The sequence below is a fragment of the Taurulus bubalis genome, assembly GCF_910589615.1.
Source record: "Taurulus bubalis genome assembly, chromosome: 14".
Lineage (NCBI taxonomy): Eukaryota > Metazoa > Chordata > Actinopteri > Perciformes > Cottidae > Taurulus > Taurulus bubalis.
The window spans coordinates 6,615,205-6,631,679 of record NC_136602.1 but is presented as its reverse complement, the minus strand read 5'-3'; the positions used below and the strand labels follow the sequence as shown (position 1 = coordinate 6,631,679).

Sequence of the window (16,475 nt, the reverse complement as noted above, 5' to 3'; positions counted from 1 at the left end):
GACTAGCTGCTATTAACCACACCACTGTCACTTTAACTTGCAACTTTGTCTTGAATTTCCCTTGTATCGTTCCTATTTTAGCTTTGTATGCTTCTTCTTTTCTTTTTACTTTCTCTATGTATCTCTACTTATTTATGGTCCTGTGATCTTGCAAAAACTGAATTTTCACAAAATTGGGATTCATCTAATCTTCGCAGTATTGATTTTTTCATGTGACCATTATGTACCAAAACAAGCGATAAAAAGCTGCGTTGCTGATGACGATGATGATGTTTGATTCTGAACTAGTTCTTCAACAATAACAGCCAACATTTACAGTAAAAGAATGAAGTTGATGAAGAAAATAATAAAAAGAGAATACATATATAAAATAAATCAAACTAACTACAGCTTATGGGCCGAATAATGTCATTTGACTCACCTCAATGCTATATTCAGTATTAAATATTAACTGCTCAGTGGCTCAGAGGCAGCTAATGTATAAATCTTCCCACAGAGGATTTTCACAACAAATGTCTTTTTAAAAGGGGGGGGGAGCGAGCACACACACACACACACACACACACACACACACACACACACACACACACACACACACACACACACACACACACAGCGTGGGAACTGAGTGTCTGTATGTAACGTTTTATTCATTTGCAAATTTTACACAACAATGCAACAATACACACTCATTAGGAATGCAGAGAGAGGGCGAGAGAGCCTCTCACACACACACACACACAGTGAGAAAGAGAGAGTTTGTGTTCATGAGTTACTTTTGCTCTGAAGCTGCTGATATTTCCACAACTTCAAATTCAATCCATTTGATTCTTTATAATTGTCCTCCAGTGATTCAGTATGAAAAGGAAGAACAGTCAAAAGCTGTGCTGCAGAGGAGATGTCCTGACTTTAATGCTCTCAAACACTGGCTCCTACAATTCCCACATTGCAACTGGACAGTGTCTTTCATTACAGCCTCCCTGATAGGAACACCTTCAGTTTGTAATGCAGGTTTTCTGTTTAAGTCTCTATACTCAAGCTGAGATGAAATTCTATGACATCAATAGAGTAGGATGAGAGGGAAAAGTAAATTAACCCAGAAGCTCCTTATGACTACTGAACTGATCTTGAGGTATTAAATAAGTAGAGTTGTCATTAAACCCACACAAATTCAAACACACACACCTAACCAGGGTGTAAAATACTATACAGCTACTACAGATTTCAGGTTATAAATATATATATAGTCTTATAAACAAATCATTTTTATTTTATTTTGAATCTAGAAACAGATAAACATTATATCTATAATTTAAAAAACATATATAAAAAGTATGAAATAATATATATGTAATATATACACTTTGATATATTAATAAATGGTAAATAATTTTAAATGATAAAAACGTGTATTTTTTGTTTCATAACTTTAGTTTAACCTTTAAGTTCAATTCCTGTCCACTTTCTATAAAATATATCATAATTCAGAAACTTTCATAACAAATATTTTACAAACAGTGAAGAGGCAAAAATGCTAACACTTTGAGCTGAAGTAATTTCTCTCACACACACACACACACACACACACACACACACACACACACACACACACACACACACACACACGCGCGCACACGCACACACAAAGACACGCGCGCACGCATGGATTAAAACATCCACAGAGAAACCTCTGTCAGCCTGCAGCTTTAAACACCAGTAGCATCTGTTTCACAGCAGCAGGAAGATGGATGGATGTGATGTGCACGTGCAGCGTCACTGCGCACGCGAGTAGTAAAACGCACACAAACACACACACACACACACACATGCACACACGCGCGCGCGCGCAAAGACAATGCGTAGCAGGTGCAGTTTAAAGAGTCCGATAAACATGAATGCTGCGTCACAACCCCCCCGGCAGCCAGCTGCTTACCTTCAGACTCTGAGGACCGGCTGAGTGAGGACTGAAGGACCCACCAAGCTGCTGTCATCAGACACACGCGCACGTCCGGTTGTCCTTTCAAAATGAAAGCACGAGAATGGCGACGCACCTTTGGTCCAGTGAGATGTATTTTATTTTGACAGTCAAGATGGTGTTGAAGCCTATTGGACTATATTATGTTCAGTGGAAAGGTGGAATCTCACTAATACATTCACTTAGTAGGTCACTTTACTTAAGTACGACTAAATGCTTATTGGATGAAAGCTGTTTAAGACTCCTTATCTAAGTAAACGTCCTGCAAAATCACAGATCAGGGCCCTATACATACATATATACACATATATACATACATATATACATACATATATACTTACATATATACTTACATACATACATATATACAGACATATACACATATATACAGACATATACACATATATACATACACACATATATACACACACATATATATATATATATATATATATATATATATATATATATATATATATACATACACATACACACACATATATATATATATATACATACACATACATACATGCATATATACATACATATATATATATATATATATACACACATATATATATTATATATACATATATATATATATATATATATATATATATACATGCATATATATACACATACATATATATACACATATACATACATATATATGTATACATATATATGTATATATATACATATATACATATATATGCACACACATATATTTACATATATATATACACATATCTATATATATGTATATATACACATATATGTATATATACATGCATATATACACATATACATATAAACACATATATACATATATGTATATATACACATATACACACATATATATGTACACACATATATACTGTACATACATATATATACACACACATATATATACATATATACTCACATATCTATATATATATGTGTATATACACATATCTATATATATATATCTCTATATATATATATTTATATATAAATAAAGAGATATATATATAGATATATATAGATATATATACTGTAAATATAAAAAACAGAATTATAATCAGTATAAAACCTGGACATAAAACCTTGAAGATGCAATCTTGATACATGTGCGAGGGAGACTCCAGGCTAAGTAACCATTACGATGCTCAACCCTATTTTTAATGGGACTTCATTATTCAAAACCAACTGTTGGATGTACAATGTTTACAAGGATGAGGTCGCTCAACAGACGAAAAAGGCACTTCTCGTTGGTCACGAGTCGGCTGTTTGATGTTGAGAGATCTTTAACATGCATGTCCTTTGGTGGTCCGATATGTTGCTGTGTCATTTTCAGATTTTTCTAAATATATCACATTATTCGACTGGAATTTTGTCATCTCTGCTGATGACAAGTGTCATTCATTTCCAACCTCATCCTTGTTGTGATCCTGACAGTATACAGTTCTATGATAACTACCCTCTTGTCTTCTTGCAGACCCGTGGGCCGTGAAGCCCTTTGGGATGACAGACTGCAAGTCCATGCACAGTTTGTTTACGTAACATAATAGAAGTCCATACTTAAAGGTTTCCGTGTGGACAGAGAGCGTCTGATGACAAAATAAGTCAATAATAACAAAAAAATGTAAACTCGCTGGTTTCTTATTCTGTCAATAACATAAAACATATTGGTTGTCTTATTAAAAATATAGATACAATCTAAATCCCTTCATGCTTTTTTTTTGGCTGAGCCCCCTGAACCAATGCATATATTATTATGGATTTTTTGCCCAATGATGCCAACAATATACTGCCTACCCCAGCTTTAATATCACTGCTGTATTTTGTTTTTGTTGCATTCGACTGCTGTTGGTGTTTAAGGTTGTGCTAAGTATACAGTAACAGACTTCACCAGCTGTTTCTCATTTAGAATACTTCTATAAACCGGCTCCAGAATAATGACTACTGGTGTAAAAACACTCAGATGGAGGACAGATCTGTTTGCAGTGATTTTACAGTTTTTTCCAGGATTTCAGCCTCTCCCTACTTTCCACACAAGGTCCTGTTATTCCTGCTTTGTACTTTTCTCTTTTACTCTAATGACACACCCTGAGGGATTAGAGGTCAGTCTGGAGCAGAATCACAGGGTCAGTGAACGCATCCTTTCTGTAATCTCTTTCCACCGTCCTTCAAAATCAAAAATACATTTCTAATAAATAATCTATGAGCTGTAATTCATGGCTTTATTAATATTTAACAAACCATTTTTTAATACGTTATCAATTATAAGCCTTAACTGGTTGCCAGATTGTGAAAAAAGCATTAGTTATCAAAGGTTTCTTGCTTTTAATAAGCCACTAAGTCTGCAGTTATATATATTATTAAGTCATTAATAAAGTATAACATGTTGTTCAATAATTAATACATGGTATTTAAAATAAATGATGTCGTGCTAAACAAATGTTAAATAAAGAGTTATTCAAAAGCAAACTCAAGACCTATCTCTTTAGTCTGGCTTTTAATTTATCTTAATTTATTTTTCATTGTATTTTTTCCTTAATAGGGTTATTTGTGTCAAATCCTAAATAAGTTATTATTATTGATTGACTGATTAATTAATACAAAAATGGCTTATGTTACTTGGTTATTTATGATGAGTAGTTAAAAAACAAGTCTGTAATTAATAAAGGGTTTCTATCACAATTCAAATTATGTTGTAAATGTTACATTTAAGATTTAAATGGGGGACGTTCCTGACCCAACTTGTTTTTCATTAATGGCTCAGAATTAATCTATAAAGCATATTTAATAACCATTTACTAAAGCCATTAGTCACAGCTCAAACAGGGTGATTTATATACAAGCGGTACAACACCCCTTCCCACTGTGTATATACAGTGCCCCCTAGAGGCGGAGGTGTCCATTACAGTCCCAATATAGAATATCAGCAGGGGTTATATGGCACATTATTGATAAGAGTCCCGGCTCTTAACGCCATCAACAGAAACTGGACCACACATTTATTTTGGAAAGAGTCTCTGGAAGTTGATTTCCACAGAAGGAGAAACATATCTAAAACTGATTTCCCTTTACGTTCACTTCATGCTCGCCAGTATTTGAAATCATGTGTCACTACATTAAAGTCACATGATTATCTTCATGTACATGATCTGATGAAGACTTTGGGCGTTTCATTTAGTGTCGCAATATGCCGGTATCGACGATAACCATGATATTTAAAAATGAAATATTGAAACAATGTTAATACACGTAGCATGTAAATATCCCAACGCCTTTTAAATGATGAATTATAGTAATGATTACACTTTCTCCACCTCCCCAGCTTGTATTCATTTGCCAAATTCTCATTGAATTCATTCTTTTGGCCGCGATAATTGTGCAGTACAAGTCAGATATCGTGAAAGCCCTAATTGGATCATTTGTCATCCTTTTTTAAAAAAAATCTTTGAAGCAGAATAAAGTCAATATTTGGCTCGGCAGGTTATTTTCATGTCCCATGCAGGCTGCGCTCGGGTCCTCTTCTTCTGCTCCGTTCAGGTGTGGTCCTACTCGAAGCTCTCCAGGACGGGTTCGTGTCCCGTTTCCTTGAGGAAGCGCAGCAGGTCGTCGGGTCGGAGGCCCATGGTGGCGGCGTTGGTCATGGGGTGGAAGCAGACCATCTCGTGGCCTCCCTCCACCAGGTCCCGGTCCAGGACGAATTTCACACTCTGGTCCCGGTCGAAGAGCAGAGCGAGAGCCGTCGCACAGCCCTGACCCACCTGAGAGGAGACGGACAGAGGAAATGAACAAAGAAAGTAGAAAGAAAGCTTCCCGAACCACTGACTGGAAACCAGACCAGTCTGTCATGGGATATGAAATATGTGGACAGTATTCTTGATGGTAATAGCGGCTGAAGAAAACAAATTAATATTGAAAGGCACTCCCACCAGGTAGAAATTAAATAGTTAAATTACTTGACACTGAAGAACAAATCTGTTTCTCACCTTGAGTTTCTCCAACATGGCCGCCTCGTCCGCGAAGCGCAGGTTGCCGCTGCCGACCCCGAGCTTCTTGGCGAGCTCGTTGAGGTTCACCTGCAGAGGAACAGAGAGGATTATGGGATGAGAGCAGGACCTCTTCGGGAAGGCAGACGGATGCGAGGGTGAATGTGCGGATGTGAGCCGACCTGGCGGTCGTGGCGAGCCGACACCAGCCACAGGCCTTTCTTCTTCTTGTCCTTCAGGAAGAGGTTCTTAGTGACGGCTCCGCTCACGTCCTGCAGGTGAGGCATCATCTCCTCCACGGTGAAGACCTGTAAGAGGGGATGGAAAACACACATTTCACCTATATTGTGTCATGCATTTCTATTTTTCTGAAGACACGTTGAGGTTTAATATATGCTGAACCTGCTTTTCATTTTAGAAACTGAAATCGCTCACGGCTTTTTGCTGCAGGATAAATAAACTGCTACCTGCGTGGAGGGCCTCAGTATGACGCTAAGGTGCGCGACTAAAGTGATCACGTGGCGCCCCCTGTAGGTCACAGCGAAGTATTGCATCAGACACGTCTTACAAAATATGTGAACACATGGAGCCTAGTACCAACGCTAAAATTATACTTCAGTAAGTACAATTTAGTGTATTGGATGAGGCCGAATAGAAGTGTGCATTAACAATGATTCCTGCAATGTCTCTTCCTGTGTTTAAAGATGATAGAGAAGTAAAGAACACTTAGAAATGTGTCGCATTCTAATGGGATTCAATGGTTTTCCACCATTGTGTTCCTCTGCCAGCTTCAATGACGTATATTATAAATGTTATTTTGCTTTAAAAGAGTCACGATATATTTAATGTATAAGTGTGGACTCGTTGACGTCAGCTGAGTGAACAGAAACCCGAGCTGTTTTTTTTGTTTTTTTTTACCGGCGGGTGCTCCACGCACGTTGTCTGGATGTTTAAGCTCTGCAGGTATTTCTCCAGCTCGGACCGCAAATCTTCTGACATCTTCAATAAATATGTGTATGTAATAAAAAAAACTAAGAGAAATCTGCAGAGGACTGGAGAGAAACAGCTGCACGTAGAAGAAGAAGAAGAAGAAGACAACTCTTCTTCGTTACTGCGCTTTACAGCAGCGGATATCTTTACTGCTGCATTACTGCCATCTTCTGGAATACTATTGTTCCTCCGAGTTTCTAATAAATGCATTAAAAACAACTCGGAAGCAATGTCCCCTCTTAGTTTCTGGCTTTTTCATCATTGCAGTGAACTATACTAATGAAAACTCCATCCTCCTTTCATCGAACCATCGCAGAAGTACCGGGTGTCCTCCCATCTGCTCTCATTTATTGTGGCACTTTGCATTTTAAGCATTTCATCACTGAATATTTCAACTAAGTTGTAGTTTTTTTTTTACATCAGGAACAATTATTTTACTGTTTATCTGTATGTCTTGTCAATGGAATTTGTAAGATATGAAACAAAATAATTAGCTGAGGTCCCTTTAGACCCATGTTGTCCATCAGTGGTGTTACATGCAGCCTGGAGGGAACAACATGGAGGGTTAAAGCTGTTTATTCACAACCACGTCTCCCTCGTCATAGATTTTCTACTGAAAGGACTCGCATCATTCTTCCAAAAGATGTTATTGAGGGAATAACCTTTCGTTGCTGGTCATGCGTCGGCTTTTCAAAGTCAAATTTTCTTGTATGAAAATTGTGTGGCTGCACCAATATTTTCATACCAAATTCACCACTGGTGATGAAGTCAAAACCAAAAAATGGTGACACTTACCACCCAGGTCTCCCCTAGCATGAGTGATCAGTAAACAATATGTATATGCTGCTAATAGTTTGTGTCCAAGCACAAGTTTTGTTTGGCAAAGGGAACAGTCAGTAGAGAACTGAACTAATAACCAACAATCAGAGGAATGTGGACTGTGGCAGACTGTGATGCACGCGCTGCACTTAATGCTTCCCAATATAAATCAAAATGTCATAACAAAAAGATTAATAATGCCAAAGAAACAAAAACATGACCTTCATAAATACAGTTTATGTGATTGGAAAACAAGTTGTTGCTGTGCAAGAGGTGGGGGTTGATTGATATTCAGTCATTTACGTATTCATTTATTCATGGGACTTGTTATCGGGATCGTGGAATGGGGCAATACAAGCAAAAAAGAAGAAGAAAAGATGATAAAATGAATGCAATATTTACAGATGATAGGTGGTAAACAGGGATTAAAAAGTCAGTATATTAAATCCCAAGTGCATAAAAACGGCATTAAAAACAGTCAAACAATAAACTGATGTCTGCAGAGAGATAATGATGGCAGGTTTTCACACAGTTGTCCAACTATGATTTGTAGAAAAAAACACACACACCCTCGTTCATCCATTTTGTTGGGTATAAGGTGAACTCTATATGCGGACGCTTATACATCACATCCAATATCGGTCCATCCCAGAGGTGTTGGATGGGTTTGTCAGGGCTATAAGTGTTTGTTCCAAAGTTCTCAATTCCCAATGCAGAGTTTTTAACTCATCGGTCTCAGTTTCAGAGCAAATACTGTCAACAAACTATTTTAAAGTTGCTGACTGTACTAAAAAATAATAACATCAGGAGAGCGCTCAAGGTCATTGCCCAAGTTTCCTCAAAGCTGCAGGTTCGGTGACCTGCTCCTAAGAAACCAATGCATCATGTTGCTTGAATAATACAACAATTATTGTCATGGTGTTCATACAATATTGCTGACGTGACAGTTTTTGATGCTTTGACAGCAAATTGGTGTAGATGCAGGGATTTGTTTCCATCGTTCTGGTTGCAATGAGTATACTCACTTATTTCCAAAGCTGCATGAACAAGGGTTATAGTATGGTGTCAAATGAACAGGAGCTCATGCAGAGAGGGCTATTTTTTTTTTTTTTGTGACCATGATTGAGTGTGACTTTGAAGGGCAAAATCAACAATATCACCTGTTAAAAAAAAAATCACCATAGTTTTCACATTTGTAAGTTACTCGACTCTATCCTAACCTATTGTCCTATTATAAGAAGATGCTACGTCAGTTTAAGCTCCACCTTAATCCTTAAAATGAAACAATCCAACTAACGTTAACTTCAATAAAGGGGTGATGTGTCGATATTGCCTGAAACCGATGTTTTAGGGTGAAGCTCGAGGGTTTTTACGTTGCCATCAAGATAATAACTTCCAGTGGATCCAAATGAAGTGAAATTGAGCCATATATCCCTGGGGCCCCATGTCTCCTGGACGACCTCTACAAGGAACCCCGGGTTGAGAACCACAGCTCTTAAAGATAATTAATTTACAGGCATTGTAAGAGAAATGCAAATACATTACATCATGCAATGTAAAACCTAAAATTGTAAATTAATATTTAAACACATAATCTCATACTGAGAAAAAAATAATAATCCTGCACTATATTGCAGAAACCACCCGCAGCAACATGCAGGAGCTCCTTCTGACCGCTGGATGGCGCTACTATCCACGTCTATCCGCATTAGTATCACTCCCACGTATGAGGTTATCATACAATAATTGGGCTCAGATGAGAAAATTATGAAAAAGGCTTTGGGGAGCAGTTTGGGTTCCTGCTCTCACCTCCAGCAACATACATTAAATAAGTTTCAAAAGTGAGATGAAGGTAGATTGCACCTCTTGTCCGCTTGAACTGTAACACAAATGAAAATCAGCTCTCCAGCTCCATCACATTGTTACACACGAACCAGTCGAGAAGATTGAACCTGTCTTCATGAACAAAGGTCACTCAATCATCCTGTGTCGTGATGAAAGTGATGAAAAACGTTAACCAAGGAGCAAATAAAACAAATATGGCCCTATGAGAATGTAGTGTTATCATCCAAAATGTGTCAGAATGCTCCTCAGTTTTTCTTGGATGGATTTAGTTGCATAATAATAGCAATCCTCCTAAATGTCCGGCAACGGCCTTCACACCATCAATTATTGTCCACGTGCTGTGTAATCTCACCCCTTTGTCTCTCTCTCTCTCTTTCTCCAGTGTGCATGCTTATGTGCGCGCGCATGAGTGTGTAGAGGGTGAAACGCTAGATATCACAGGCGATACCAAAATACCCCCAAATTCTGTCCCTCTGCGCAATTACGCACGCTCATCCACGGACACAGTTTGTCCTTGCCAAGACGCTTTCCGGGGAATTAATTTTAAAAAAAACCCAAAGAGTTTGAGTAGTCTGTGGATAATTTTTGTTAACGTTTTTTTGGGGGGGATTGGCTTCTCGAAAGCCTATAGGCTATATCCAACATGCTTTTTGACGTCACATGCCAACTTCTCTGAGATGTATATTCGCGCACCGTAGGTTTTAAGTGTCTGTCTTTCTACACGTGAGGATGAAAAGTAGCGTGGTTGGCAAGGTGGACACCAAGAAAATAAAATCGTATTTTATAGGTCGAGTATTTCGGGAATATGCCTGCAGCGTGCCACGTGCGTAATGACGAGTCTGGTTTTAAATAGAAGATTTAAGGCGTCGAGGCTTTATGAGGGGAAGAGAGCATGTCAGAGTAGTTTACCCTGACGGGGGCTGTGGAAAGGAATTACTCATTTCTCACACCAACGCTGGCACATCCGTGCGCGTCTATGTCACCACCGGACGGGTCTCCAAGTCAATGGATAAAAAGGAACAGAAGGCTGCAGAATGGTTGTTGCGGGATCGAATAACGGAACCGTTGGTAGTGGCAACATGAGGTCGTCGTTCATGCTAGAGGACAGAGTCGGTGGTGGAGATCTCGGGGATCCAGGGGACTCCACCATCATGATGATCTCGGAGGCTCTTGCGCCACGGCTGCTGAAGATTGCGCAGGGCGCCGCAGAAGCAGCAGCAGCAGCAGCGGCGGCGGCGGCGGCGGCAGCAACGGCGTCTCCATCCACCTCCAGTCAGCCGCAGGTCATGGAGACGAACGGGACCCAATGCGGGGAGCAGATCCTGAGCTACGGCTGGGCAGAGAAAGTCCTGATCGGTGGAGTCCTCACCATGCTCACACTGGTCACCATCTGCGGGAACTTGCTGGTGGTCATCTCCGTGTGCTTCGTCAAAAAGCTGCGCCAGCCGTCCAACTATCTGATCGTCTCCCTGGCGGTGGCGGACCTGTCGGTGGCCCTGGCCGTGATGCCGTTCGTCAGCATCACGGATCTGATTGGTGGTCAGTGGATATTCGGACAGTTCTTCTGTAACGTTTTTATCGCCATGGATGTGATGTGCTGCACCGCGTCCATCATGAGTCTGTGCGTAATCAGCATTGATAGGTGAGATGAACTTATTTTTTTTTATAAGGATTGTATTCAGAAATGCAGTGAAACGATATGCCAAACAGTCACACTATATAAAGCGACTTTATCTTTATTCAGACTGACAGAAAAGACAACACACTTTGTTCATTTGTACCCATATTTGATATCACTGGTTCCAAAACTGCGATGCGTAAAAGTTGAATAAAGCAAACTCTCCACACGTAGATTTTTTTCAGTAGAAACATTTGGCAATAACCTATTCCTTTTTCTTTAATCCCACTCTCCCCCCATACATCATATTCTTACAAAAATGCCTTTACCAGTCTAAAAAGATATGTTGTGGCTCAGTCACTGAAACGATGGGGCTTGTCTGGTCAAAGCGCGGAGGCTCACTGTGGCTCAGGGTCTCTCAAGGGCGCGTGGTCACAAACGGTAAACCTGTGACCTTTAGGTTGGGTTCGTTGTCCTCTGCGCACCAGGTTCTTTTTTTTATCTGAACACCACATTTGAATCGAATAAAAAGGGTCAAAGTGGGAGTTGAATAAATTCCATAGCAATGCAGAAAATTACTAAAATTGCACCAAATCCGAAGTCAAAATGACTGTAATAAATGATTCTTATATTTGTATTGGCATGTCGTTTTATAAGATTAATGAAATTATTAAATCGTTCCTTTACAGCCTGCATTCATGTTGTGGGCTGCTGGGTTAATATATTGTTTTAAACTGTATAATAGTGGCAAACAGCCCAGGCATGTAGACCAAAGCTTTATTTAAACCTGGAGGGTTTGCTGATCCCACATGGTCTTTTTTGGCATCTTGGACTAGTTTCCAACCTGAGGGCTGCATATGGCAACCACAGATTGCTGTTAAGCACCTTGCTCAAGGGCACCTTGTTAAAAAGGTGGATGGGGCATCACTTACGGGTAACCAAAGGCAAGAAAAATATATTTGTGTTTGAGTATAACTTAATAAAAATGGGGAAAATGAATCAGATGAAATGAATTCCCCTGCTTGTGAAATCATTCCTCTGCACATATCTTTCTCTGTAGGTATCTGGGCATCACAAAACCCCTGACGTATCCCGTCCGGCAAAACGGCTGCTGTATGGCCAAGATGGTGCTGTCAGTGTGGCTGCTCTCAGCCTCCATCACGCTGCCTCCTCTGTTCGGCTGGGCGCAGAACGTCAACGACGGCAGAGTCTGCCTCATCAGCCAGGACTTTGGCTACACCGTCTACTCCACGGCCGTGGCGTTCTACATCCCCATGTCGGTGATGCTGATCATGTACAACCGCATCTACCGTGCCGCCAAACTCAGCGCCGCCAAGCACACCATCACCTGCTTCCCCAGGGAAGGGGAGCGCGGCGCGGCTCCCCGGGGGGCGAGAAGAGGCCACGAGGCTCACCGGCCGGCGGTGTCAGGAGAAACCGGAAGTGTTGAAGGGACAGAGGGCGCGCAGGAAGCTGAGGAAGAGGAGGAGGAGAGCTTGGACTGCGTGGCAGCGGCGTTGAAGCTCCAGCGCGAAGTGGAGGAGGAGTGCAGCACGCGCGTCTCTCGCCTCCTCAAGACCGGTGACCACCACCAACGCCGGAAGAGGAAAAACCAATCCATCTTCAAACGGGAGCAGAAGGCTGCCGCCACTCTGGGCATCGTGGTCGGCGCCTTCACCTTCTGCTGGCTGCCGTTCTTCCTGGTGTCCACCGCCAGGCCGTTCGTCTGCGGCGTGGAGTGCAGCTGCGTGCCGCTCTGGCTGGAAAGGACTCTGTTGTGGCTGGGATACGCCAACTCCCTCATTAATCCCTTTATTTATGCGTTTTTCAACCGCGATCTGAGGACCACCTACAGTAACCTCCTGCGGTGCCGCTACCGGAACATCAATCGGAAGCTGTCAGCGGCTGGCATGCACGAGGCTCTGAAACTGGTGGTGAAGCCAGACACTGATGTGTAAAGTTGTAGGTCTGCCAATCAGCAATGCTGCAGTGATCAACAGGGACTGAGGGGAAAAGGCCCGAGGGGTTTGGACTGTGGCACGAGGCCATCACGCTGCCAGAATGCTCATTTCCTCAAATTTGTACAATGATCACTGAGGCGAGATGAGGGAGGAAGCTGTGATTAAATGGATGCCTACGAAGGAAAACGGAAGACGTCTAAATCTTTTTTTTCTGGGAATCATTTGGGGAAAAACCTCAGTGGTGAAAAGATTCATACTGTCTGAATTGTGGCTGCTGCAGTGGACTATTTGTAAAGTGCTGTGCAGTGTAATGACTGTACAACAATAATGATGGTCGCTACCTTGGTGCTTTCAAAACTGATTGCTACCCCACTGAACAGTCTTTTGCACATGACATTGTTACAAAAGCCGGTGGTGCTACACACAGACTTTGCACTCGTCTATCAACGCAAGTGGAAACTTTCTAACTCCGTAGCCAGTGTCTTGTTTTTTTCTGATTGAGCCAAGGAAAACGTGCCCTCACAAACAAACAAAAAAAAAAAATGGAGGAGTTCTTGGAGCTCAGGAGGGGCCATGTGGCTAGAACACCAAATGTCTTCACCGCGGTCCCCGGTCATCACAGTGACACCGTTTTTCACCGCGTCTCAACGTTGAGTTTGCGTCATTGGACAAGCGGGATAACAAGTAGACACGTTATGATAAAAAAAACGCAACAGACATGTACGATTTGTACACAAATGGATCACCACATTGATTCTGGGACAAAGCTCATTTTAGAGGTCTGATGATTCATCATGCCTGATATGAGTTTATATCTTTTGAAGATCACTGTGTGTTGAATGTGCCAAAACATGCTCCTTTTTTCCTCTATTCAAGACACGACCACCTACTTGTAAAAACTATTAATATCAATCAAGATCAGATGTTTTTTTCCTCATCAGGCTGCTCACTTATGAACACAGAAACATATTTAGGAAATGATGGAAGCCAACACATCACGATCCCCTTTGAATCGTTTGGTTGCAGCACATAATAGTCTCAGTTCAAAATATGCACCTTGTGTTTTAGATTTGACACAATGTGTGACAGTCTCCCCTGGGCGGATCACGGCTCAGTTTGGTCCCCGTCGTGTGTTACATCACACAATAGCTTGTGAAACAGTCACTATCCAGACAAAAGCAAAACGGAGGAGTGGATCATGGTTAAAACTCTGAGCTTTCAGAATGACCTACTTTTTCTCTTGTACATTCTTATATCCAGGGACACTTTCCCGATCCGTATCCATTTCACACCAAGTCATTATCAATTTAACAAGGGATGAAAAATATTAAATCAGACTCAGAACCATTTATTCGCCAGGTATGTTTACACAAACAAGGATTTTTTCTTGGCGGAAGGTGCATAACATTAGACGAGACAATCAACAACGACTAAATAAATGTCCATCTAGATTTCTTAGAAGGTAGTGTCTTAAAATGTATTCTGACAAATAGGTCAAAACCCCAAAGACAATTCATTTCCAGTCAAAACAGACAGAAGCAGTAATTCCCTCTTGCATTTGAGAGGCTGATTCCTGTAATTTGTGGGCATTTTTGCTTGATAAATGACTTAAAACCCCTAAAAAAACATTGTTTCAAATCTAAGTATATCTCTATCACATTAAACATGACTTAGTTGGTATTTAAGAAACATTAAACACTACAATGTAAGCCAATCTTCTTAATCAAGATTGTGTGAATACATCAGTGGCCTAGCAAAATACACAGACACGATATCATGCTTTTCACCTGTTAACCTTCTGCTATTATTGAGTTCTGTGGGATCTCAGACACTAATTACAGAGACGCAGGATCTGATGTAGCTGTCTCTCGGGCGATTCATCTTGGATGAGGCTCAGAATAGAAATCTGAAATGGGCGTAAGAGGAGAAAGAGCAGATGATCGCCGGTAATTCATTGGTGCTTTCAAACCTCCCCCCTACATAGATTAGACTCTCAGCTCAGAGTTTCCTTATTGTAAAGCACAGGTTCAGCTCTGGGGAAGTGAACCGGAGCGGTGACCAGGTGCATACTGTATGCACATGAAAAATGTAATTTGATGTTAATATCATACCTGGTGTATAATAACAGGAATAAGCTCTTACTGTATGTCGAGTGGAAGCCCCCTGAACATGACAGCTGGGGCATGCTTAGTCCTGTACAAAGATTAGTAGCAAAGAAGTTTCCCTGCAGTTTTGTGTTTTGGACTTTTTACTGCCAGTATTAGTACAGTCTGTGCTGCTGAACTTGTGTCCTTGTTAACTTGAATTTGTACCGCAACTAAGTGAGAAGAAGCCACAGAGGGCAGGAAGCCAATTTCATACATATCTCTTTTTACAGAGGAAGTGTGAACACTGTAATTGCCTAATTTAATTATACTTCTAATTATTAATTAAAGCTGCTCTGTGCAAGATTTGGTAAATACACCCAGCGTCTGAGCCTTAATCACAGAGTGGGAACCACAACAGCGATGCTGTAGATTCACACAGTTTGCCAAAATAAAAAAGAAGAAATGGCGGCATTGATTTTGGTCATTGGTGGGAACTCTCATCCACATTGTAAAGCAGAAAATACAAACTGTCGACCAGACTACCACAAACCTTTGTTCTTTCTTTTATCATCTCATTTTGTATCACGTTGGAAAGCATGCTTCTGTACATGGCTTCAAAAGTTATTTAAAAAGTGAACTATTGCCGCTACCTTTCTACGGTTATTACCTCGTGAAAATCCTTTGCTGCCGTAGTTCATGGTTCTGCACATTCGTGCCTTCAGCATTTTAAGCAAAGCAATCGGCTCACTTTGGGGGGCTGTGAGCTGAAAAGGTTGCGAACCGCTGAACTGTACTCTCCCTGGGCTCGGTGCCGACATGGCACGGCTCCATTTCCTGCGGTAGAATTTATGGAGAGTGTTTGCCAGTGGATATGAGCTGGGGCACATGTTTTGAAAAGAGCATTCAAAGCAGAGAGGATTTCAAAACTCTTAAGGAGCACACTAATGGAATACATACAGCATGATAGCTAATGTAGGAAGTGACGCTATTGTTCGCTTGACAATATCTACATTTGACAATATTAACAATACCACAATAAAAATGTTAACTCATGTGGTGGCGGAACTAAAAACCGACAAAGGAGGGAGTTAACAATGGCACAGTCAATACATACAAATAGCTTTCGGGTGACGGTTTTGGCTGCGTCACATAAAGAGGAAGACAGAGGGGAACATTTCATTTCGAAGCACACCT

General features: G+C 40.8%; 2 protein-coding genes across 2 annotated transcripts; one reads left to right on the top strand and one right to left on the bottom strand.

The window, feature by feature from the left end:
* Window positions 1–4,943: 4,943 nt before the first annotated feature.
* On the bottom strand, window positions 4,944–6,961 carry prorsd1 (prolyl-tRNA synthetase domain containing 1). The gene is made up of 4 exons (XM_079230196.1): window positions 6,880–6,961; window positions 6,144–6,269; window positions 5,962–6,051; window positions 4,944–5,736 (listed from the first exon to the last, which is right to left on the bottom strand). Exons 1-4 carry the CDS (start codon window positions 6,958–6,960, stop codon window positions 5,524–5,526), a joined length of 510 nt encoding a protein of 169 aa, XP_079086322.1. The 5' UTR covers window position 6,961; the 3' UTR covers window positions 4,944–5,523.
* A 3,688-nt stretch (window positions 6,962–10,649) lies between these two features.
* Window positions 10,650–13,191, top strand: htr7 (5-hydroxytryptamine receptor 7; the record flags this gene model as incomplete). Its single annotated transcript, XM_079229357.1, has 2 exons — window positions 10,650–11,257; window positions 12,294–13,191. The coding sequence occupies 2 exons, from the start codon at window positions 10,650–10,652 to the stop codon at window positions 13,189–13,191; spliced, it is 1,506 nt and encodes a 501-aa protein (XP_079085483.1).
* Window positions 13,192–16,475: the final 3,284 nt, after the last annotated feature.